The following is a 26,310-nucleotide window of genomic DNA, read 5'->3' as shown; positions in this document are numbered from 1 at the left end:
TCTCGATATAACTCGAAGAAAAAGGAATTTCTCGAACTATCGATATTACCATTGAATTAAGCATTGTTTATTGGATATTTTCACACACAAAAATTATAATAGTAGAAATATTTCTATTTTTTTTTTTTTTTTTTTTTAAATTACAGATTTCGCATAATTTTTATATGCAAGATTTTAATAATTTCCTTGCTCGCAAGAAAATGAAACTTTGGTCGACCTAGACGAGAGTACCCAAAATGGCCGACCAGGACTGAGATATGACACTTGACCGGATGTAATGGAAGAAATATCTCATGTATTTAATTTAAGCCGTCGTTTCGTATCTTACAACATCGTATCTTACAACATATACAACAAATACTTTATTGTAACTTTTTCTCTAATTTATTTATTTACGTTGTTTCCTTAATAAATTATTTCAGCTAGAGCCGTGTTGCCAAAGTACATTCAAGTGCCTATCAGGGTTGCCAGCTTGGCTTTTTTTTCAATTCTGATAATTTTATATAAATATTTATTAAATATAGATTATTAAAGAAAAAGTTACAATAAAGTATTTGTTGTATATGTTGTAAGATACGATGTTGTAAGATACGAAACGACGGCTTAAATTAAATACATGAGATATTTCTTCCATTACATCCGGTCACGTGTCATATCTCAGTCCTGGTCGGCCATTTTGGGTACTCTCGTCTAGGTCGACCAACAATAATTAAATTAAAAAATGATACAAACGTTCAAAATAGGAATGTATGGATGGCAGTCTGGGGGGGGGGCGCTTATCGTTTAACGGGTAGGGAGGCTTAATTCCTTAAAAGTTGTAAACAAATGACGGTACTCATGCACTTATTGATCCGTGCTGTTAACAAACTGGCGGGTGTATTGTAACTATTCTGTACTTTGTAGGGGACTAGGATATATATAAATCCTAATCCCGTTACAAAAGAATAATGAAACGAATGGAATTGAAAGAAACAAAAACTCAATTGATGGATAAGATAAATGTGTCGTTTATTTACTGTTGAAAGAATGAATGTTTTAGATACAACATGTGTTCATGTCCGCGCGGGTGTAACCATCGTTTGTAGAAGACTGGTATTGTAGAAGGAAAAAGAAAATGTGTTTTCATCTCACGTTCGGGTCACTATCGTTTGTTCGCGCGTGGGAAAAGAAGTGAGTGATGTAGTGGAAAATGGGATGATAGTCCAGCGTGTAGACAAAGAAGAGGATAGAGAGTTGACATCGGTTAAACTGCACGCCATGTTAGAAGTCAGCTACGCGGTGGTGTTCTCAAGGACAAGTAGTAGATAGAGAGAGAAAGAGTGAGAATGTGTACGTACGGTCTGTTAGCTTTTTGTCCCACATAGTAGTAATTGGCGTGAGGTCCGCGGTCGGTCTACGAACCGACCATCTCGAAAGCTGGGCCTAAAAGGGAGGAGCCGCTTATAGCTCTTTGTTTTATACTCGTTTCCGGAGTGTCTTTTGCGCATGTGTGTATTTCCTTTGAAAGCGGAAGCGACGTTGTCCACGCGTGCGTGTATGTGAGTACATGTGTGTACGTTAGCCTGTGTGTATATACACGTGAATGTGAGTATGTACGCGAACGTGAATATATGTACGTGTGTGGACGTGGGCGCGTATGTTTGTGTGTGCGTATGTATATGACAAGTAATATAGCTTGAAATGTGAACGCGTGTTTTTGTGTGAGACTTGAAAAGGCTCGCGCAACTTTCACCTAACAATTTAATAAACAAACAAGAAAAGATATTGTAAAACTTGAATTCGACTTGAAAATACTATTTTTAAAAATAGCACGGTAACATAAATGCATACGGCAACAACAATACAGTCGCACAGAGACTGGCACCTTCTACAACATTTTATTGCAAATTGCAGAATTTTATTTCGTAAATTAACTAAATAAGTGAAAGTGCAGAATAGTTACAGTACATCCGCCAGTTCGATAACATAAATGCATGCAACTGAAAATATTTTTTTATATATATAATTACAAATTTAAATTGTATTCAAACGGTCCTTTATCTCACTAAATCAATTCACCCTCCAAAAATATATATAATAAAATGATTATATATATAAATTCAAGTTTTACGATATCTTTTTTTTTGTTGTTGTTTATTGATTTGTTAGGTGAAAGTACAGAATAGCTACAAAACACCCGCCAGACCGGTAACATAAGTGCATAAGTATAAATAAAGTTATTTTTAATATCATATTCAGCTAAATCCATAACAAGCAGCAGCACTTGAATGAATGGTTTATTTTATTGTCGCTATACTGTAATCATGTGATTAAAATTTTAGCAGACGAAAAATTGGGAGACACGAGTCACGAGTTCCAGTTACAATATTATGAAATCGATGGAATGTATTTTTATATAAATTTCAGGCTTATTCAAATTGACACTTATATCTGCTATTAAAAGTAAAGAAAATATAGAAAAGTCTGTATGATATACGTACTCCTTACAAAACGAAGATGTCATATTCTAAAAATTACGTAGATCAAGTAGTTATTTTAACTAAGAAAATCAAAATTTACGATTTTTCTAATAAATGTATTTAGCATAAGGCTGACCTAAACTTCGGTTTGAATTGTCTCTCCCTTATTTATTTCATCGGATTTCATCATGCTTGATGAAAACGAATTTAGGAAAACTCGTCCCGGGAAAACTCGTCCCGGGAAAACTCGTCTCGGGAAAACTCGTCTCGGGAAAACTCGTCTCCGGAAAACTTGTCTCCGGAAAACTCGTCCCCTTTCGCTAGGAAGGAAAACTGGTCCCTTATTGAATAAATGTCGATTGAAAACACATTTTATGATCGTTCTTGAAGGAGATATTGGTGTTTGTATTACTGTACACATAGATTCGAAAAAGTTGTCAAAAAACAAATATATAACAAATAAATGTTATCAAAGGCAAGATAAATTATTTTTCTACCAAACTGGATATAATTTTCGTGTTTTTATTCAATTTAACATGTTTATTCAGCTCGAAAAGCATACAGTGTTTACCGATGTATTGGAAAATTTAAAATGGCGGCCGACTCTCTCTTTAACACGGTAAGTTCGGAAAAAGGTGTAATAAATAATAAACTAGACAAAATACTGCTAGAAATTTGCTCAATATATGTTACCGTGACATAACTTGACATATATTCGGTGGTTTTTTAATAGTATTTTGTCTAGTTTATTATTTATAACACCTTTTCCCGAACTTACCGTGTTAAAGAGAGAGTCGGCCGCCATTTTGAATTTTCCAATACATCGGTAAACACTGTATGCTTTTTGAGCTGAATAAACATGTTAAATTGAATAAAAACACGAAAATTATATCTAGTTTGGTAGAAAAGTAATTTATCTTGCCTTTGATAACATTTATTTGTTATATATTTGTTATATATTTGTTTTTTGACAACTTTTTCGAATCTATGTGTACAGTAATACAAACCCAATGAGCGAATTTCTAACAGTATTTTGTCTAGTTTATTATTTATAAATTTTTTCCTGAACTTACCGTGTTAAAGAGAGTGTCGGTCGCCATTTTGAATTTTCTAATACATCGATAAACACTGTATGCTTTTCGAGCTTAATAAACATGTTACATTGAATAAAAACACAAAAAATATATCCAGTTAGGTAGAAAAGTAACTTATCTTGCCTTTGATAACATTTATTTGTTATATATTTGTTTTTTGACAACTTTTTCGAATCTATGCGTACAGTAATACAAACCCCGCTCATTATATGTTACCGTGACATAAGTTGACATATATTCGGTGTTTTTTTAATAGTATTTTGTCTAGTTTATTATTTATAACACCTTTTCCCAAACTTACCACGTTACAGAGAGTGTTGGGCGCCATTTTGAATTTTCCAATACATCGGTAAACACTGCATGTTTTTCGAGCTGAATAAACATGTTACATTGAATAAAAACACAAAAAATATATCCAGTTAGGTAGAAAAGTAACTTATATTGCCGTTGATAACATTTATTTGTTATATATTTGTTTTTTGACAACTTTTTCGAATCTATGTGTACAGTAATACAAACCCCAAAAAAGTAACGAAAAATCGAATCGCTCCCTGTTTTTTAATTTTTTGGTTTTGTTTTTAATCATTGTTTTTATGACTCCAAAAAACATCGTTAAAATAAGAACAAAATAAATTTGTAATTAACTTTGTATGAACACGCTTTAATATAAAGTGAAACCACTAAGAACTTAGCCAGTTAGGTAGAAAACGGACACTTAGAAAATCGATTTTATTAAAAAAAAAAAAAATAAAAAAATAAAAAAACATTAAACAAGTAAAAATATTTTAAAAAATATTGGGGGGGGGGCTATAGTCTATTTTAAAAAATAATATCTCCTTCAAGAATGATCATAAAATGTGTTTTCAATCGATATTTATTCAATAAGGGACCAGTTTTCCTACCTAGCGAAAGGGGACGAGTTTTCCCGAGACGAGTTTTCCGGCACCGATGAAAACACTACGATTTTCTTAGTCGTAAAATTCGATTTTCTTGAATAAAAAAAATAAAAAATTTAGAAGCTACCATTGTAACTTATTAGAACTGGCAAACATCAGTGTTTTTTATCTGAAAACTTCATTTATCGACTACAAAATCTCGTCCCAATAGTGTAGAAACAGCAAAAAAACAAAAAAACAAAACTACTTTATCAATTTAATTCACGTAAATTTTAGAATATGACATCTTTAATCTGTAGCGAATACGTACATCACATCATACAGGCTTTTCTGTATTTTCTTTACTTTTAATTAACACTATAAATGCAAACTTGAATAGCTACAAAAAGAAAAAAAAAAATAACCTATTTTAATTAAATTTTCACTATTTATTTACGATCACAGAATCACAATTTATTTATTTTTTTAATCTTAGTGAAAATGTATTATTTTATGTAAACAAAAAAGCAGATTTACTAAAGTTATAGTTTTAAATACTAAAAACATAAAGGTTTTTGTATACGAATGGGCCTACAAACAAAGTTATTTTCAAGGATATATTTAAAAATCATTATGATGTACGTACTCATATTCCAAAAATCACATAAAATAAAATTTTATGACACATTTTATTGAAGGATAAGTGTGACATATTTCAAATGATAGATTGGCGACACCTTTCGGGAATGTAGGACCAACAAAGGCAGATAATTGACTTAAAAAAAAAATTTTTCCACCCTCGAAAAATCCTTAAAAATGACCACTTTTATAGGTTTTCGGGGGCGCTGAAAACGAAAATATCGTTTATAAATACAATTTGACGTAAAATGAGCCCCCCCCCCCATTCCAACAAAAATTCTGTGTTTACATTTAGGGGAGGTTGGAGGGGGGGATGTTGTGGCGGACATTTTTTTTTTTTTTTTTTTTTAAATAAAATAAAATTCCAGGTACCATGGTAACATACCTCCAACATTGTTATTTTTAGCTTTATATTTTTTGTTTGTGGCACCTGTCGGCCACCTTATGACAAATTACAAAAACAATTATTGTAATTTTGAAATTTCCACAGTGGTATAATATACCACTGGTCACTACTGGTATTGTATCTATTCTTCGAAGCATTTTCTATTTAATGGTATATTGGCAAAATTAGGCTTTCTAAAAGAAAACTTATCTATTTTTAAAGATTTAAAAGCAGTGTTTTTTTTTTTGTAAAAATAATTTTTAATGCTAACCTGAAATATAATAATTATCGGTACTTGTTTAGTTTAATGAAGAAGTTTAAAAAAAAATGAAAATATCGAAAAAATTATATTGTACGTACCCATTATGGAATTAAGTTTTCATAAAAAATTTCACTTAATTTGACCATTTTTTTTTTTTTTTTTTTACAGAGGAAAGCCAAATTTTGAAGAGATCGATTGTATCTCGTCCATCTTGTCTATTTCGCAGACGAGGAGGGAGGGGGTGCCTTTAAACGAAAAAGGGATTAACAAAGGAAGAAATGAAAAAGGGATTAAAAAAGGACAGAGAAACTCTGTAAAATAAATGAAAAAAAAACTAAAATATTATCTAGGTATTTTTTCTACCCTTGTTTCAAAATCTCGTCAAATTTTGACAAACTTTAAGCGGTGATGGAGTTATCTCCCTTGGTGCCACTCCTTCCTCGTCCACAAAATAGACATAGCCAGTCTACGATCGATCTCATTAAAATTCAATTTTCCTCTGTAAAAACAAAAATTTAAAAAAATCAAGGGAAATTTTTTTTATGAGAACTTAATTCCATAACGAGTACGTACAATATAATTTTTTCAATATTTTCATTTTTTAACGTCTTCATTAAACTAAACAAGTACCTTATTATTTAATAACATTCAACCAATTTCATATTCCAGAACTGAAAAGATGAAAAATGAAATATATTCAAATTCGAATTTTCAATCTCAGAATTTGAAGAGCAGCTGTTTGTCTGCTTTTTTTTGTTTGTTTTTCTTTTATTTGTTTTTTCTACAATCTTTATCTCCCCACCCCCATACGAAGTATATGTTCAATTTTGGCTTGTTTATTTTAAGGATACGAGTGACCACAAATGAAGAAAGGGGATATGTAGGCAAAAAATGTATACATATTGATTATGAAAAAAAAAAAATTACACCTTTATAAATTAAATTTCTATTCAAACATGTAATCAGTTTCCATTTATTATTATTATTATTATTATTATTATTATTATTATTATTATTATTATTATTATTATTATCTGATTTCAGATCCAAAATGGGTAATAAAGGATATGTGACAGCTATTCTAGTGGGTGCAGGACACAGAGGAAATACATATGCAACTTATGCTAAGGAAGAACCAACCAAATTCAAGGTTAGTAACCTCCCAATCCTATTCCATACCTCTCATATCTGTTATGTGATAATCCCAGTTTGGCTTATACCACCTTCATCGCAATAGCTCTCCAGCTTTTCCTCCCTCCACCTCTATACTATTTACCCTCTATCCTAGATACTCCAATATTTTTGTTCCTAATGTTTCTATTATAGATTAATTAATAACTTTTGTTAGTTAATTATGAAGTAAATAAAGAAAACATACCTTTCTTCTTTAAATAATTTTCAAACAGAAAGTTATATCAGCTGTTGACAAAAGAAAACAAATCAATTAACATTTTTTAGCCTTTACACACACACGGTTGTTTATTTACATGATTAAAAAACGAAGACATAGGCACATGTCATATGCAGGTTCTTAAACAGTCAAAGGGGGATAACTCAGATAACTTAAATCACACGCCAACACAAAACATACAAGGGGAGGCAACTCTTCACAGCATTAAAACGCGGCTCAACATTAATAAATTTCCAATATTTATCACTAGATGTCACATTTATTATTTGTTACCTAACACCTCCTCTCCTCCTCTGATAAGAAGCATTAGGCTTCGAAATACCTAGGTATAAAAAGCATTTATATCCTTTATCCTATTCATGTAATTTCCTTACTGAATTGATTAAATCTATATGCACAAATATATTTTTTGTATTGTCAATTTATTTATTTATTTTTTTCCTTTTTGTATCTAAGCTCCACCTTACATGTTGAGCCTTTTATTATTCTGATAAGTTTCCATTTAAAGAATCTTCTAATACTCGGATCTTCTCTTTTCTTGGAATGGTCATTACTGACCAGTTGTGGTACTTTTCATAAATCGTCGCCATTGACTCCAGTTCTGCACCATTCTGAGCAACTCAGCCATGCTAATGTCCGTGATGTCATTCATGTTGTGTGACATTCTTGTTTTTGATTTTCACATCCTCTCTTGCCAGGGTTTGTACCAAGAAGCAGATCTTTTGTTTTGCTATTTGTTTTGGCCACATGTCTCAACAATTTCCCATCATTGATGTTATCCAACAGTCTTCGGCATGGTCCGATCTTCTCCAGAACCTATTCGTTTGTATGCTTGCCCACCCAACTCTCATGAAAAAGTTTATGGCAGCATCACAATTCAAAATCAGCTATTTTCCTTTTGTTGACTTTCTGCTTCGTATGTTGCTATTGAGAATACCAAAGCTTTCGGGAATCATTTCTTTGCACGTTCTGAAATGGATCTGTCTTTCCAGATATTGGTTAGCGCAATCATTGCTGTCTCATCTTATATATATATATATATATATATATATATATATATATATATATATATGAATTATAAGATTGCAGATGATTTATTTTGGAATTTACAGATTAAACTTGATTATTTGATATATTTTCAAATTTAATTGACATTTTAGAGTTGACTATAATCAACACCAGATTGCTGTTTCTTTTGTTCAAACCTTAGGGCGTACAACTTCATGGGTTATTTGTTCAAATTTAACTCTTTATTTCAATATAATCCGTTGACTTTGGAATCCTGATTCTTCCTTAATTGAGTAATTATTTGATTTTTATTTTCATTCTTTTATTCTATTTAAAAAATCTTTTTAATTATGCAGAAAGGTCTTTTGTATATGTTCAAATTTATGCTAATCAGTGATACATATTTTACTAATACTTATCCTCTGATGATAAGCGTCTATCTTTGAAAATCCATGGGTTAAGGATTTTTCTTTATTATAATTCTCTATTTCAATTTTTGATAGGTTAATAAATATTGTAATTTATTCATTTTTTATTAGCATCATCATTTTTGTCTTGTTTTGTACATTACAGCACAATCACATTGACACACTGCTTCTCGCCAGATCCATGAAGTTAAACAAAAATGTTTTTGGCAAGTACCAAATGGATGACCATTTGAGAAGGATAAGCGCTGTATGTACTGCGCTGAGTCATAGAAATTTCCAGGTTGATATATGAGGGCACATTTAATTCACTAGGGGAGATACATCTCCAAATCAAGACGGAAAGCAACAAGAAACTACCATCTTTACTTGTCTTACCAAGATTACTGTGGCTCTACAATTTGGAGAGCAGTGGTTGCCGACACTGTTAAAACAGCAGGGTCGCTGCATACATGCATTTGGACATATAATATAGATAACACTATATCTAATGTCAGGTGACACCAAATTGCCTTACTGGCAAACTGAGAATAAGGTGTGATTGACATTTGTTAAGAACTCTGGATGGTCCCAAATTCCTGCATATCAGAAAAATGAATCTTTCAATAAAATAGAACTGACAATTGACAACAAAATCTGACTAGCGCCAGTAAAAATCTCAGTAGTCAGTCATTTGTGATATGTTGAAAAAGAATGTAAGACGAGTTTTATTTTTTCATTGGCTTTGACAAAATATTTCTATACGGGGGAGAAATTGCAAATGACATGTTTACGTTCCCCGGATCAAAGGCAATGGAGAGGATTATGAACACACGTTAGTGAGAGATCCAACAGAGAAAGATCGAGATGTGAACAGACATCTTGCTGCTCAGCTCCCTACATAGTATCCTTGCAACTTCTGGGGTCAAAATGGAATAATAAAAAAAATAATTTTTTTTTCTTTTTTTTTTTTTTAAATAAAGCAAAAGAAAGAGATAGAAAATCTTACAGAGGAGAAGAGAGATATGGGTGGGGAGAAAGAAAAGGATTTTAGTAGAAAGAAAATAGGAAAAAGATTCAGAAGAAAAGGGAGAAGAAAAAAGGAGGAAATGATAATCCCAGTGAGAGAGGGGGGGGAGCAAATTCATTAAAACTATTTGTTTTAGCAGATAAGAGACTTTACTTGCTGGCTTTCAAACAACATATGTTGGCTTGGACAGAGAGCCCAAAGATGGGGCCGAGGGGAAGAAGAAACTTTCCTTATGACCGGCCGAGTAGGCAGATATAAGCACAAACCTTGTCTTGAACCTTGCAGCAGAAATCAAACTAAGGTGAAAAATAAATCCCGCATCCAAAAACATTAGTCTGTTCTTTTTAAATCCGAGAGACTAATCCTTTTTGTATGAATTCTTTTTTTTAATTACATTTTTTGTATGAATTACATGTGAAATTGTTTTATGCAGATAATTATTTTTGTTAAGAAAATGGGCGATGTTTTCTTTAATCATTGATTAATTTAAGAGTAACACAGTTGTTTCCAAATCTACCCTGAAACCCAACAAAAGGTGTGAGAGTTCATGTTATGTCAATAAGTAAGAGTTACTTTTTCTTGGATAAAGAAGGTTGCCTCTGTACGAAGATAGATTCATAGAAAAATACTTATGGATATAAAATTAGAGTGTGGGCATAAACTAAAAAAGAAAAACAGTTCAACACGTCCTTACGATGGAGTGCTATCATGACATTTGGGTAAGATTCCACTCGGAGTACTGTTTTCTGCCTTGATAAAGTATGAAACCAACTTTTAAATCTAGTGAATGATGTGCTTTTTTCTCTATGGCTCCTTTCTTCAATTCTTGCAGAAGAGACGTTACTAGTCTTTCTCTGCTCTATCCTTATTTTCATGCTGTAACATAGTGCGGACAGCTATATGCAAATACTGAGCCATGAGCGAAATGGCATAAGGAAAAAGGAGACTATAAAAAGGAAAGAGAGCACGTTCGAGAAGACGATCACATTAGAGATGTTGTTGACACTTGAGAAGACAATCACGTGAGGGACGTTGCAGTGATAACAGAAGAATGAGGAAATAAATGTTGTGGTACAACAAAAAAGCGAGTTGAAGTTTGTTTTTATTTCATTGCCTGCTTTGTGACTGAGGTTACAATATGTTGGTTCCCCAACAATGTTATAATGCTAGGTGCTTGACTGAGCTCCAATCTATTAGGTTGGTGCAAAAATAATGTCGTTTTTTTTTACATTCAACTATATATAAAAAAACATGATTTTTGCACCAACCTAATGTTCCATTACAAGGAGGAACATGTATAGTAAATGTGTTGGTTCCTGGACAATGTTACAATGTTAGGTGCTTGACTGAGCTCCAATCTATGTTCCTTTCTGTAAACCATCTACAACAAGAACTTGTCTAGCTACAACAGCTGTAAATAATTTTCCTCAATCCCTCTGTGTACCTAAAACTAAATGGAATTTCTATGAACAAAGTTTCTTTCCAAGAACTGTCTGTGAAACTCAATACCAAAGGAATGCTTCCTAGCTGACTATAGTATAGTAGTTTTCAAGTCCAATATCAACAAATTCTTGTTGAGCCGCCCTTAAATAATACAATGATTTGCTATTTTCGAACATTGTTACCAATCGTCATGTTATTGTTTCACTGTCCTGATAAATTCATTAACCCTTATCCTTGAGTGGCCTATAAGTCTTGATAAGTGGTGATTTGTTAATATAATTTTTTTAAAAATTTTAATCTAAGTAAAAAAAAAGAAAAGTAAACTTAACAGATAATACTCGCTACATTTGTTGTCGATATTCAATGTTTATTTTACTTAATGTTGGGTTTGGTCTACTTTCTTACCCATTACTAGTAGCATCTGTTTCACAATCAGGAGACTAAACTGGCATCGCAATCAGGCAGACCTTGCTTTGTCTTATGGTTTGGATAACAAAAAAAAAAACAAAGTTATCTTCAAGTTCCGTTACCCGGTGTTTACAATGGTTTTACCTGGAGCTGTTATCTGCAAAATGAAAGGAGATTATTTTTCATTTTATTTTTTCCAATTGTATTTTTTGAAATAAGCGAACGAACAGAAAAATTAATAACCCAATTTTTTTCCTTAAAAAAACCCCAAAAAAACTTGTATCAATTTGCAGATTACAGTTCTGGTCAAAACTTTTGTAAACATCGGGCAAGAAACTTGAAGATAACCCAAAACTAATCATATCTCTTGTGTTTCCGTCATTTGTCATTTGTCTGAGGATTTAGGTGTGTGGACATCCAATAACAAAAAACAAAAACTATGCCCCCCCCCCCAATTTTGTTCTTTAATCCTTATATTCCATGAGCAATGCTTCTGACAAAGTGAAAAGAATAGCTGTTTTTTTAACCAACTACCCCCACCCCCACTCTTTATAGGATGATAGAATTCAGATCAAGCTGCTATTTTGCTTTTACCGTAGGAGGTTATGCTTTTATATGATAAAGAGAAAACAATAAGAAAGACAAAAACCCAATAAGAGTAGAAACAGCAAAGTTGAGTAATTACAAGAGGCGTTCCAAATGTAATGCCTCCTACTTTTTTATTCTGCACAAATCGATCGGAGGATGTTGCAAATTGCATTGTTATGATGACTGAACTTATGCATTCATGACCTGAAGGTTTCATCACTGTTACAGATATTGAGGTTGTGAGATGCTAAGAAAGTAACCTGTCATGGACATGCCTCTGAAACAGAGATGCATCATTGAGTTTCTGGCAAAAATGCATTGAGAATGGTACTGACTATGTAGAAATATAAATTTTGGAGCAGAAAAGGTCGCTCGTTTTAAGGTACCATTCCCGTCTTTGTAGCTCTTCAATTTTTTGAGTTAAAAAAAATTGGAGGCTTTACTTTTGGAATGACCTTCATAGAATTATTATTCGTAGTAAGATCATTGTGGAAAACAAAATGCAAAATTCACAAGCAGATACTGTGCTTGTGAAATACACAATTCCAGCATTTGACTTGTATAAGTAAAGAGACTTTAGTTAGCCGAGTATACTTAGTGACATATTCACACACAAACACACACACATCATTAGTTATCATTCCAAAACCAGAAGATTTGTTTAATTTACACTCATACTATTTTATTCATATTTTTTATGAAGTACGTCTTACACGCTTTTCATTGAATAGGAGAAGCCCATCAAAATCTCTTCAGAGACAAATGTATGTTCCTCAAATTTCTGTATTTTTAAAAATTTTAAATGGGGTTATAAGTGCCAATCTGAATAAGCACCAATTTATATACTGCGCACTTCCCTTCCTTCCTTATCTCACCACTTTGGATGAAGTTGAAGAAAACAAGTTTCTTGCCTGGTGTTTACAAAAAACCTTCGGTCATTCCCCCACACCTTTCTCTCCTTCACATCCCAACAAGCCTTTTTCATATTCCTATTAATCCCACACCTGACAAATCCTTTCTTGTATCATTGAATCTATTTTTTAACTGTTTATTTGACATCATCATCAGTTTTTTCTGCTAATTTTTTTATTTTTAAAATGTCATGTTCTAACAAAAATAATCAATGAGATATTGTTTATTTTCATCTATGTCTCATCTTTTTTGATAGATTGTTGCTGTTGCCGATCCCAAAGAAACTGCACGCAAAAGAATCAAAGATGAGTTTGATATTTCCAAAGAATTTATTTTCTCTGGTAAGCTGCAATTATTCATATATATATAGTCTTTGAAGTTTTTAACCTTTAAAACTATACAAAAAATTACTTTTTATCATTCGTTAAAAAACCATCCAATCAGTAAGTCATTTAATCACCTGCAATCACTGCATCAACTCTCTCGAATTTACTATAATATCAATTTTTTTTTATTTTTCAAGGGATCATTAGTTGTTTATCATGAAACACTGTTATATATATATATATATATATATATATATATATATATATATATATATATATATACAGGGTGACCCACTTAAAAGTAGCCCATAAAAATATAGTAGAGAGGAGCATTCTTTTGCTTAAATTACCTGTAATGTTATAAAAGATGCTGGAAGTGCTCTCTGTTAATATCTATGCATTTTTGGATATGCTTAACGTTTGCAGATCCTGCCTGTAGATCTTCTCTGGTGATTCTCTTGATAGCGTTGGTAATGTTCTCCTTTAGTTGGTCTAGATTGTGAGGGTTATTTGCATAAACTTTTTGTATTAAAGTCCCCCAAAGATAAAAATCACATAAGTCTGGGGAACGTGATGGCCATAACCCTTTGCTTATTGTTCTCTGTTCCATAAATATGTCATGAACTCATGACAGTAATCTGCGAGACGTGTGGCATGTAGCACCATCTTGTTGGAAAAAAGAATTGCATTTTGTCTTATGGTGTCAGTTGGTTGTTAAGAGAAAGATTAGATAGATCAGGCTACTTTTAAGCGGACCACCCTGTATATAGTTCCAGGTTAATATTGTCCAGAGGTAAATAACCAATGAAGTTTTAACAAGGTTAATACAAGAGTGCTCAATACCAAAGTAAGGCAAGATATACTTATTTGTTTTACATAAGCATTAATATGTCGCTACAGGTTCATGAGCATGTTTTGGTCAGCCAAGTCACAAGAGACCTCTTCAGGTGATATAGCTTATACAAAAGCTTAATCCATGATGAAAATGATTCAGATTCACAAAAAATTATCAGGAGATCAAATCATGTATCATTAAGAATAAAAAGGAAATGGTCTTTAATATATGTGAAGAAGATGGAAAAGAAGGGGTGGGGATTAAGGTCTATATTGAAATAAAAGAAAGTAAGGAAAATATGGGAAGAGAAAGGAAAAAAGGAGAAAGAAAAAAGGAAGGGAAAGAGTGCAAGTAAAAACAATAACATCAATTAATAAAAATATATATGTAGTGATATGCAAATTAAGTATAATTTACATATGAGCAGATAGCTCATATTTATAAACTGACACCAATTAGAACAGGTTGGTTGTTGGACGTTTACTTAGCGTTATACACAACATGTCAATGGCATCACTGATAGGATACTCTCTGATCCTTGAAGACCAGAATACGTAGATACATGGATTCATTGCTTTGCTGCTAATGTGAGATGCAAAAAGTTGAAACAACAAAAACAGAGGAGGGGAAAATGAAATCACTGACTTGTTCATGGCTAGCACTGGTTGTGAAGCAATTATGAAGGTTGCTACAATGGTTTACCTTCGAGAACTTGAAGAAATGACTTTCGAAGAATTAAGTCAGGTTACCAAGGGAAACATGAGGCCGAAGAAAAGACTGGTGATTGCAGAAAGGACCAAGTTTATGGCAATGAAGCAGGAAGTGAATGAACCGATAGTAAAATATTTACACCAGTTAAGAAGTGCGAATAAATACTGTGAATTCGAAAAACTAGGAACAGAAGAACAAACGACAGAAGAAGAGTTAATCCAACTAAGATTAATTAAAGGTATGCATAATTCAGCACATAGATATAAGCTAATGGAACAGTTGCAATTTACAAACATGCCCTTGAATATGTATCTAGAATTTATACAACAGCAGGAATTAATACATACTTACAACCAAAATAAAAGTAACTCCTACGAAGAAATAATGGCTGAAACATATACAGTAAAAAATAAAAGAAAAAATTGTACATACTATGGAAAAATTCATGAAAGGAAAAAAGAAAAATGCCCAGCATTTGGAAAAACATGTTTAAAGTGTTTAAAAAAGAATCACTTCAAAGAAGTATGTAAAACGAAAAATGTGGAAAGAATAGAGGATGAAAAGAGACAAATTTTTAATGTAAGGAGGATAATATACAAAATACTGGATCTAAGAACGGAGATATAAAAATGAAAATTAACGATTGTGTTGTTGAATAATGTGGACAACGGATAGAGCAAGACAGTACTTGATGGGAAAAAATTCTTGTTGAAAAGTGATCACAGACCACTGGAATTTATTTTCAGCCCAAGAAAAAACTACCGAAAGTTAGAATACCTAGAATATTACGTTGGCCGATTAGACTGATGGCATTCAACTTTGACATTGAGTATGTTAAAGGGAATATGATCCGCACGTTGATGCCTTATATAGATTGAGGTTTTATAGAGAGGATAAGGACACAAATGACAAGGAATTTGAAGACACATTTCTGCACCTTGTAGAAACCGATGTAATATCTGTAGATAAAATGGCTACTGAAACTACAAATGACCCAGTGTTAAACAGAATAGTGTTGAGGATAAAAGAGAATCGCTGGGGAAATTGTTCAATGGCTGAAAGACCATTCAAAGAAATAAGACCTAAACTGACTATAGAAAACAGGGTAATATATAATGGAGACTTGGTAGTTCCCCCAGAAACACAGAGGAGACAGGTTATAAAAAGTGTATATGATGATGTACATTGTGGAGTAGCAGCTATGCAAAAAAGATTAAAATTGGAAGCATGGAGGTCGGGGTACTCAAGAGACGTAGAAAACTATGTAAAAAGATGCAAAAAAAAAATGCACAGAACTCCGGAATTTCAAGCAAAAGAAAATACATGTGTGGCCCCGAGAAGCAGAACCGTGGAGCAGAGCACACATGGATCATGCCTAAGTCAATGGGATAGGACTATTATTAATATTAGTAGATGCATATTCAGGTTGGCCTGAAGTGGTGAGAGTACCTGATAAAAAAAGTACCACCGTAAAACAAATATTAAGAGTAATATTTTCTAGAAACGGTATGCAAAGAACATTAGTGACTGATAACACGTCAGAATTTGCGTATGCTGATTTGCATGAATGGTTAAGAAAAATAGGATGCAGACCTTACAAGACCCCTCCCTACCGCCCTCAAAGTAACGGGATAGCAGAAAGCATGGACCAGATGGTAAAGAAGGGCATAAAAGCATGCTTGCAACAGAAGGAGAAAATCAATGCTTTCCTACCAAGACTAAGTTATAGAACAATTCCGCATGCAGGCAGGCCAGAAAGTTCATCTGTCTTAATGGGCAGACAATTAAGATCCCCTTTGACCATGTCATATGCCACAAATCAAAAGAAATAGGAATACAGAAGCCAAGACAGCCGAATGTATTATGCAGAAAGGTCATAATACTGCAATATTAAATAAAGAACATGGGAATAGTGTTCTAGCTCATGCTGACCAAATAAGATCCCAAGGAGAACAATCAGATGAGGAAATGCCTTCAGAGCTGCGAACTATTGACATAACACAATAGCTAATGCAGAATGAGACTGTGAAGGAAGAAGTAGAGAGGGATGAGTTAGAAGTTGTTATTGCTCTTTTTTTTTTTTTGTTGTTCTCCAAATTATATCTGCACTATTAACTAAATTCTGAAAAAGGCTTTTTCTCTGCAGTATGCATTATTTCTTAACCAGTCAAAACTTAGTACCTAACCCAAATTGTATTACTCTTAACCAGTATTTAAATGGGTTCTTCCAAAGCTAAATTAATACAAAAAAAAACGACCTCACAAATTGAAAGTTCCATTACGGTATCTTACTTATAAGGTAAAGCTAGAATGCTTGAATCATTCTCTATCGAGGTTAGATAAAGCCAAAAAATATCCATGCATAAATATGGGAGGAGAGACTATTTTCAAATATCGTCCTAAACTGGGAATGGAGTAACGGACTTATATTAAGTAGATATTAATAAGTCCTTCTTACATTTTTTTTTTTTTTTTTAAATAAAGAGTAGATAATATACTGTGGTTGTGTTATCGGCAGCTCCAGTAACTCTTGCTTCTCCTTTTTTGTCCCTCAGTCCTCATTTCCAATGAGTGATTTTTCTGACAAAGGGTGAAGAAAAAGCTGCTTTCCAGGTCGGTAGTACTTCATGAACAGTAGCCTGAGATGTTGGAAATTTTTCTGTTTCTATGTCTATCATTGTGGGTACGTCACTAGTAAGGATGCTGGAGGTAAACGTTTCATCTGGCCTGACGTTACCCGCCTGATAGTCAAGGACCCGAACCTTAGATTAACCATTAAGGAGGCTGTCCTATCAGCAGGTGTAAAGTACCGGGGCTGCTGTATTGCCACTTGGTGAATGGATTCTGGACCATGCAGTAGTTTCTGGTGGGGCCTCAATTCCATACTAGTGGGTAATTGTTATGGCTTTACCTTATGTGCTACAAAAAAAAAAAATTCCTGTCTTTCTCTCTCTTACTTTCCCTCTCTGTCCTACTCTAACCAAGTCTGTCGACCTGTTCCACAAACCCCCAAAACTCATCATGGAATATCTCAACAAAAACATAGACCGCTACTACCATGCCTCCTTCTCCAACTTCCAGAGGTTGAAACCCAATTGCAGGAGACGAAACCGGACTTACTCTTTCTAAGTGAAACTGGCATAGCTCATATTTATAAACTGACACTAACTAGAACAGGTTGGTTGTTGAACGCTTACTTAGCATTATACATGAGATATCAATATGAAAAACTATTGACAATAAAAATAAAATAGAACCAGAAAAATCATGCAGCAATCGGATTTAAAAATTACCTATACAAAGAATACTTCATTCAGTGGGTGAACATTTAATGATTATGTGAATGTTTAGGGAGGCTAGGATGTTGAAACGGCATGATGTACAGAACAAAAACTCAAACAATGAAAGTTATCATTTCAATTACGAATCTTTATATATATATATATATATATATATATATATATATATATATATATATATATATATAGTCCTTAAATGTAGACTTGACTGTTAAATATAATTGGAATAGTATAATGTCTTTAATAATTTCGAGGGTGAAACCTCGTTTGCAAAAAGCAAACCAACCAAAAGTATTATTTTTATAATAAAGTTTTAAACCAAGAAATGTGTTTTCGTTTTTTTCACATGCAGATTGGAGAGAGGTGGCAGCAAAGGAGAAATTTGCTGATTGCATCATCCTTACGACTCAAGACAGAATGCATAAGGTAAAACAGCTAAAAAATGATTGAATGCTAATTGTTGTAAAATACAATATATTTTTATCATTAAAAATATTATTATAAATCAAATCATACAGCTTGGCTACATCTGTAATGACGATATTTAAAAACGCTATGGCATCACCCTTTTTTTGTCTTTGACAGAATGGTAATTACTGGCCAGCCTTGGCACTCTTAATGAATCATTGCCATCTCAGTATATGCTATTCTGAGAAACTTAGCCATGCTAATGTCCACGATCTTCTCCACGTTGTCTGACATTCTTATTTATAGTCTTCCACATCCTATTTAGCCAGGGGTTGTACCAAAGAGCAGATCTTTTGTTTGGTTGTCTGTTCTAGCCATATGTTCCAAAAATCGCAATTTCCTGTCATTGATGTTATCCATCAGTCTTCAGAATGGTCCAATCTTCTCCAAAAGCTACTTGTTTGTATGTTTGTCCACCAAGTTTATATAAAGAAGTCTACGGTAGCACCACAATTCAAAAGCAGCAATTTTCCTCTTCTCAACTTTCTCCAGCATCATCACAAAAATGTGAGGAATACAAAAAGTGCAGTGTGTCAGTTATTGACAATTTTGCACATCATATTCAGGTGTGCTTATCCTTGAATGGCAATAAAATTAAAAACTATTGAACATCCATAATAGAAACTTGGTGGGCAAGTAAAACATATATTTCACCAAAAAATGGTTTTGGTTGTGATGGTCCTCTTTAGATTAGGAGTAGTCTAGAGATTGTTTTTTCTTTAAAGATATTGGCAATAAAAATCTGAGGGATGTATCATACCTCCTACTGATGAAACAAACACCAAGGTATCCTCTCCATATCATCAAACAGTGGTAAAACAGATTTTTGGACATTTATGACTGAAACTTTGTTGGCAAGTCAAGTATAGACTGGACATTTGATTGAAACTTGGTTGACAAGTCAGGTATAGACTGTAAGTGATTTGCACCAAATAAATTTTTTGTTTGCTGTGTTCAATTTGACTGCTGTGAAAAATGTTTAAAAAAATTTCTTATGAGACAATTTACTTAAATGAGCAATCGTTTTAATTTTTTTTTTTTTTTTTTTTTTCAAACTATTATTGTATTAACAGGAGCCAGCAATTGCATTTTCCAATTTAGGATATCACATTTTGCTGGAAAAACCGATGGCTGTAAGTAAAATGTTTTTTTTAATCAGTTCTAGTCACTTCTGTTACTTGGGTGATTGTTGAATGCTAGTGGTGGTGACTTGCTATTTATTATTTATATATATATATATATATATATATATATATATATATATATATATATATATATATTGTGATTCAATGAATTTCAAAAAACCCTTATTGAAATGAAGTGGTTGGGTTTCATATCAAAGATTTTTATTATTCTAAGCAAGACAATTGATTGTTAAAAAAATAAAAAAAACTATTCTGAAGAATATATATATATATATATATATATATATATATATATATATATATATAACTGACTTTATCTGACTGTGTCTGAGAAGCGGTCTCTACCAAACTCCTTTGTTAATTTTTGGTCGAGAGACTTGAAACTTGATTTATGGACATGGAATAAATTCGATTTAGTCTTTAGCTGTTAAAAACAGCTGCTAAGGGGTCAAAATGAAAAAAAATTGGAACTTGGCAGGCATATTCATGCGCAAATAATATTTATAGGTTAAACATTATTTTTTGCAATTTTTGTGTGTGTATGAATTTAAGTCAGATGGTAACAGATAATGCTGTTTTGGTTTCGATTCTAGCAGATGGCATCCAAGTCATATTTTTTTTTTACTTTTGAAATCACTACTATATATATATATATATAATAATTGATGATGAATTTACTATAACAATAAATATGAAATCTGCATAAATTAAAATATATTTAAGTATATTTTATGACCGGACAATGCTGGGTGGCCTACTGGTATATATATACTAGCAATTCTGCCCGGCTTTGCTCGAGCCTTATGTACTGTTCATAAGGTTATGTGCATATGTATATATTAAAAATGTGAATATGTAAAGTAATGCCTTTCTGTATAATAGTCTTCCTTAACTACCATAGAGAAAAGACAGACATTTTCACTTTTATAGATATACTAGCATTTCAGCCCGGCGTTGCCCAGGTTTTTGGATGTGTATGTTGAGCAAAACAAAAAAAAAAGTGGTAGTAGGAAAGTAGGCTCGAACCCGTACCGCGAAGGAGGAAAAGAACGGGAAAAAACATGACATCTTTGCTAAGTCATTTGATAGTTATGGTGTAGGGAAATGTATGCATGTGTCTATGTACATTTCCCTATGCAATAACTGTCAATTTTAAGTCTACAGACTTGAAATTTGATATACAGGGTACTGAGATTTGGGAAAATCTTTGTGATTGGTTTTCGGCCAGAAATTTGACTTTTAAAGGGTCAAAGTTCAACGATTTGACCTTTGAGAACTCTATAAGTCTTCCATAATTAAATGATTTTGATTTTCAGAAATAATTGTAAAGAATTGTGACACTCCTAGCTTTTATTTTTTTATTTAGTTTAATAAACAACCGAGCGGTGTAATTCATTTGTGTTTCTTAGTTTTTATTATTTCCCTTTTATTTTTTTCCCAAAAGGTGACAGCAGATGATTGCCGAGATATTGCAGCGGCTGTGAAAGCAAATGGCACAATAATGATGGTGTGTCATGTCCTTAAGTTTATGCCTAAATCTAATTGCATCAAGAAGCTCATTGAAGATGGAACTATCGGAGAAATAGTGAATATTCAACTTTTAGAACCAGTATGTATTAAAACAACTGAAATGGAGTGATATTTTTAGAGTTGTAAGAAATAAATAATGAAGAAATAAATTGGATGAAATGGATTCTGTATAGATAAACAGTTATAATTATTTATTATATAAATACGACTGAAAAGAAATTACTTTGAACCTCCATTGAATATTTTCTCATTGTTATGGATTACCCGATACAACGGCAATAACTCTGCTTAAAATCTTTTTTAATTTTAGAGATATATATGTAGCAATGAATGAATATATATATATATATATATATATATTTATGCCATTTATTTACATCATCTGGTACTTGTCCAGAATTCTCCCCTCCCCATGAAAAAGAGAGATGACTCCAAATCGAAATTTTAGAAAAACATTTTGAACATGATGAAACGGGCATTGGAAAACTCAAATTTGTTTTAAAATGATTTCTTTTATAAAAATATAACTACTTGATTTATATTGGAATGCCTATGAATTCCTATTAATTGTTTAAAAATGATTTCTTTATAAAAATATAACTACTTGATTTATTTGCATGCTTTTTCATGCATGATATTTTGCTTCTGGCACAGGTTACTTTTGTTTTTTCATGTTGCTACTATTCCCTCCTCTCGCTACTTATCTTATTTCCCCCCCCCCACCATCTAATATATTCAATCTGCAAACAAGCACGCAAGATTATCAAGGTTGTAGTATTAAATTATTATATTGATTACATCATCATTTTTATTTATTTATTCTTTTTTTTTTAAGGGTATAATTGGACATTTCTTTTTTGGCAGGTTGGATTCTGGCATTTTGCACATTCTTATGTCCGAGGTAACTGGCATCGTGAAGAAGATAGTTCCTGCTTCCTTCTGGCCAAATGTTGTCATGATATTGACTTGATTTGTTATTTCATGGGGAAAAATCGATGTACAACAGTTTCTTCTTTTGGAAAACTGAGCCATTTCACGAAAGAAAAGAAGGTAACCGTCTTATGCACACTTTTATTTTCTGGATTCGAGAGTTGGCTATTTTTCAGGAACATTGTAGTGACAGTGCAGAGAGATGGAGGAATAAGTGGCCATGATTGGCATGCACCTGCTGCAAGAAAACAATGGTAACTTACAGACACTAACCTAGAATGGTGTAATTATGAAAAATAGTCGCTGTTGGGAGTCCAAAATGATTAAATAAAAAGAGACAGAGTTTTGTCTGAGAGTCAGATTTATTTGGGATGCCATATTGTTTCAGTGCGTTTAGACAAATGTTTATCTCTTGTACTGTCAGGGGAAGAGAAGAAATGGCTACTGTTGATAATATGAGAAAATGTTGTCACTGTAGTTGGGAAAGGAATTGGACTGAACCAAACACATCGAACAGTTCCTGCTTCATCTCCAAGTTTTTGGCATTATAACCAAACACATTTTTCAGACAAAAAAATGCTGTCTCTGCACGAAATTTGAAGAAGTTGAAGCAAAAACCGTTCAAGATTATGAAGATGTTCCGCAACCTGAAAGTAGTGAAATTGTTTCAATTGAAAGGTCAATGGGGCTGATTTTCAATGAGATGACCTGAAGGGGTTGGAGGTCATGTAACTGAATGTTACGTTGTGTGTGTATATGAATATGTTCCATAACACCGTACATGTTGAATAGTGGAGTTTATATTTTATCTGTATATTCATGTATTTGTAAATGCGTGTATGTATATATGTCGTATCATTTAGTTGATCATCTAGTGTGTATATTTTAACATTTATGCAACAGTTCTAACAGGAAACGATTGACGTGAACGTATCGAAACAGTTGTAGACAACAGTTCTTTTAACAGGTATAAATAAATACATAACTGGAAATATACGAACATTTATTTTCATGATTCCGGACAGCATCTTCAGAGATTACAATGTCTTCATATCTTGGCTGCCTGAGAAAACACCACTCCTTGTGTCATGGAAAGACCAACTTCCCCTTGAGTTGTCCGTTCTCTCTGATGTTCAGCTAATGACAATCTCCCCAAATCTACATCTCATCACGTGTCTAAGACCCCAACAGCTGACGTAACATAAATCTGATTATTTGTTTATCCAAACCAAAAATTATGTTTTCCTGTATTTTCGAAAATCAAATTCTTTTTGTATTTGTTTCAGTTGTCAATCACTTTTTCCCAATCGGGAAATGTTTATTTTTCTAATCATAAGAACCGATCCATCAACCCCGCCATCGCTAAAATCAATTAATAATAATGTTTTTACCCTTGGCCCTGCCTGCAACAGTTTACACAGATACTATGCTATGATCACAGCCAAAGGGGCACAACATTACATGAACATAATTCAGCATGCCGGCAAAAAGAAGGAGGACAGATACAACAACAGCAGAAATTAAGGAAATGCTATCTTCGTATCCTAAACTGACAGAATTCATAGAGAAGAAACACTGAAAAGGTTTTCTTGCACAATTTAATGACATTTGCCTGAGTCATTTCACGAACATATCAAAATTATACAGAAGCAAGTTTCCTTGGACTGAGGAGGTCACCAGTAGGCCAAGGTGAAGGTTAAAGTAATCCGAAAAGTGATGAAAATTAGAAACTGAAAAATTAAGTTTAAGTGTTTCATCAAGTTCAGACATTGCATCACTTGAAAGGTAAAATTCCACATTTTCATATTAAATATTTTTGAAATTTATTATTGCATTAGCAGGCCGCCTGGTGTTTTCCGGTTGTAAAATATCCCCTCGCCCCAAAATTATGTGCATTTGTTTTCATGCCTACATTTTTGACATCAGTTCATCTGTTTTGTTCAATATGAGATCAAAAAGAGTACATCTTTTTATGCTTCTTTGTAAGTTAACACAATTTTTTTTATCTCATTTTATTATTAGAGTTTATATATATATATATATATATATATATATATATATATATATATATATATATATTACAGGGTGGAACGATAAAATTGTCACCCTAGAAAAGACATGATTCCATTTCCATTAAATGAAAACCGTTTTTTTTTTTTTTTTTTTTTTTGCTAACCATCTACTAGTTGGCCAGTTGTGTACAAATCCAAAGAGTGATAGGCGCTTTCTATCCTGTCTGAAAGTGACACAATGTTCAATGAGCAAGATTGGAGATGTGCCGCTATCAAAATTATGCTCTCTATTGATCCAAGTTATGACAACAGGACCATTGCCAGCACCCTCAAAATGCAAATCTGTATGGTTGAATGCTTGAAGATACAGCTCAATGGATCAGATGACTCATGGTTATGGTCTTTGGTATAGTTTCAAATGAGAGCCACATCATGCCACCTCACATCTTTGAAATCCGCTTGAAAGTCAACACCAAAGTGTATCTGGATGTGCTGAAGAGTGTGGTGATCCTCTGGTGCAATCAGATGGCTGCTGGCAGACCCTGGGTGTGGCAGCAGGACTCAGCACTGGCCCACCAGTCCAAAGAGACCCAGGTTTGGCTTCAGAAGGAGTGCTATGATTTTATACTCTTCTCTCACTGGCCCCTTCCTACCCCAACCTAAACTCGCTGGACTACTTCGTTTGGTCATACGTCAAGAACATCACCAACATGACCTCCTACAACACCAAAGCCAGCCTAATCGCCGCCATCTGTCGAGTATTCATTGAGCTCTCACCGGCACTTGTGGAAAAGGTATGTTTCCAGTTCCAGACCCATATCGAGGTGGTGGTTGAGGCTGAAGGCGGCTACATTGAATAGATGTCAGCTCTACTACATAATCAAGTTACTCGACTTGATTTTTTTCAATAAAAGTTTTAAAATAAAACTGTAGTATTGTTTACTTTAGGGTGACAACTTTATCGTTCTACCCTGAAAGTGAATGTGTCTGCGTGTGTACATTTTCCTACGCAATAACTGTCAATTTTAAGTCTACAGACTCGAAATTTGATGTAAAGGGTACTGAGATTTGGGAAAATCTTTGTGATTGGTTTTCGGACAGAAATTTGGTTGTTAAGGGGTCAAAGTTCAACGATTTGACCTTTGAGAATTCTACCAAACTCCTCAGCCAATTTTGGGTATAAACACTTGAAATTTTAGATATAGGTTCCTTGGACATGGATCTAACTTAATTTGAGCCCAAAACAATAAATGTTAAGGTCATAATAGGGGTCAACATTTAAAAAAATTGACCTCTGCAGTCTCTACCAAATTACTCAGTCAATTTCTGGTCTAAACATTTGAAATTTTACATAAAGGGTATTCAGAGATAGAGCAAGCTTTTTAATCGGTTTGGGTCGAAAATCTTTAGTTACCAATATATAAATGTATGTTTGCATGTCTGCCTAAAACTTTCGACGGAGGCGATGCATTTTACCAAGATCAGTATCGTTTTGAAGTTTGACCTTTCAGACCACAAATATCGAAAAATTGGCTAAAAACATTCATATCTTCACCTTCAACTGAGCATTTTTTACAGGGGTGGGGCGCTTTTTTCGCTGATATTTTTGAAAGTCATCCTCTCCTTTTGATTGTCTAGCTTTAATTTAAACATAAGTCACTTCCGGTTTGGTGGTGGTCGTAACAACAAAGACGTCAGATTTTTTTTTCCCATTCTTTTCCACCTTCACGGTACGGGTTTGAGCCTGCCTTCCTATTACAACTTTTTTTTTTTTTGCTCAACACACATCCAAACACCCGGGCAATTTTGGATTTTCAATCTTCGATATCAAAAGCACCTTGTGTGTTTTGTTTTTTTTTCTGCACTCGTTCACCCTCCTACCACAAAATGAGTGTGTGCTTAGTGGATCACTTGGACTTTAAGGGGTCGAACAAGGGACAAATGAGAAAGGGGGGAATGAAGTCCCAAAAATATATTTATACAACGAATATGAAAAAAGAAAGTTACATGCATATAAAGTGCATTCTTTACTTATTAATCGGTGAAAATTTATTGAATAGATAATTACCTGATTTTTGGTAGATTTTTAAAGACAGACTCTGTTACGAAAATCAAAAATAAATTTGGCGGTCACTA

General features: G+C 33.2%; 1 protein-coding gene across 3 annotated transcripts in view; it reads left to right on the top strand.

Annotated features, from left to right (window-relative positions):
- LOC145284473 (putative oxidoreductase YteT) overlaps nucleotides 1-26,310 on the top strand; it is a 51,358-nt gene that overhangs the window by 6,982 nt on the left and 18,066 nt on the right. Inside the window, exons 1-7 of one of the 3 annotated variants that reach the window (XM_080133320.1) lie at nucleotides 5,453-5,585; nucleotides 6,759-6,864; nucleotides 13,175-13,259; nucleotides 18,442-18,515; nucleotides 19,631-19,690; nucleotides 21,147-21,311; nucleotides 22,097-22,282. In XM_080133320.1, the coding sequence (XP_079989446.1) occupies nucleotides 6,766-6,864; nucleotides 13,175-13,259; nucleotides 18,442-18,515; nucleotides 19,631-19,690; nucleotides 21,147-21,311; nucleotides 22,097-22,282 (669 nt within the window). In that variant the 5' untranslated portion in view covers nucleotides 5,453-5,585; nucleotides 6,759-6,765. Of the gene's footprint in view, nucleotides 1-5,452; nucleotides 5,586-6,256; nucleotides 6,280-6,758; nucleotides 6,865-13,174; nucleotides 13,260-18,441; nucleotides 18,516-19,630; nucleotides 19,691-21,146; nucleotides 21,312-22,096; nucleotides 22,283-26,310 lie in introns of those variants that run through there. The other 2 variants (XM_080133321.1, XM_080133319.1) reach the window with 2 other exon arrangements.

Source organism: Euprymna scolopes, chromosome 9, assembly GCF_053919585.1.
Source record: "Euprymna scolopes isolate OS-2025 chromosome 9, ASM5391958v1, whole genome shotgun sequence".
NCBI classification, from domain to species: domain Eukaryota; kingdom Metazoa; phylum Mollusca; class Cephalopoda; order Sepiida; family Sepiolidae; genus Euprymna; species Euprymna scolopes.
This window is presented reverse-complemented; position numbering and strand designations above follow the sequence as displayed.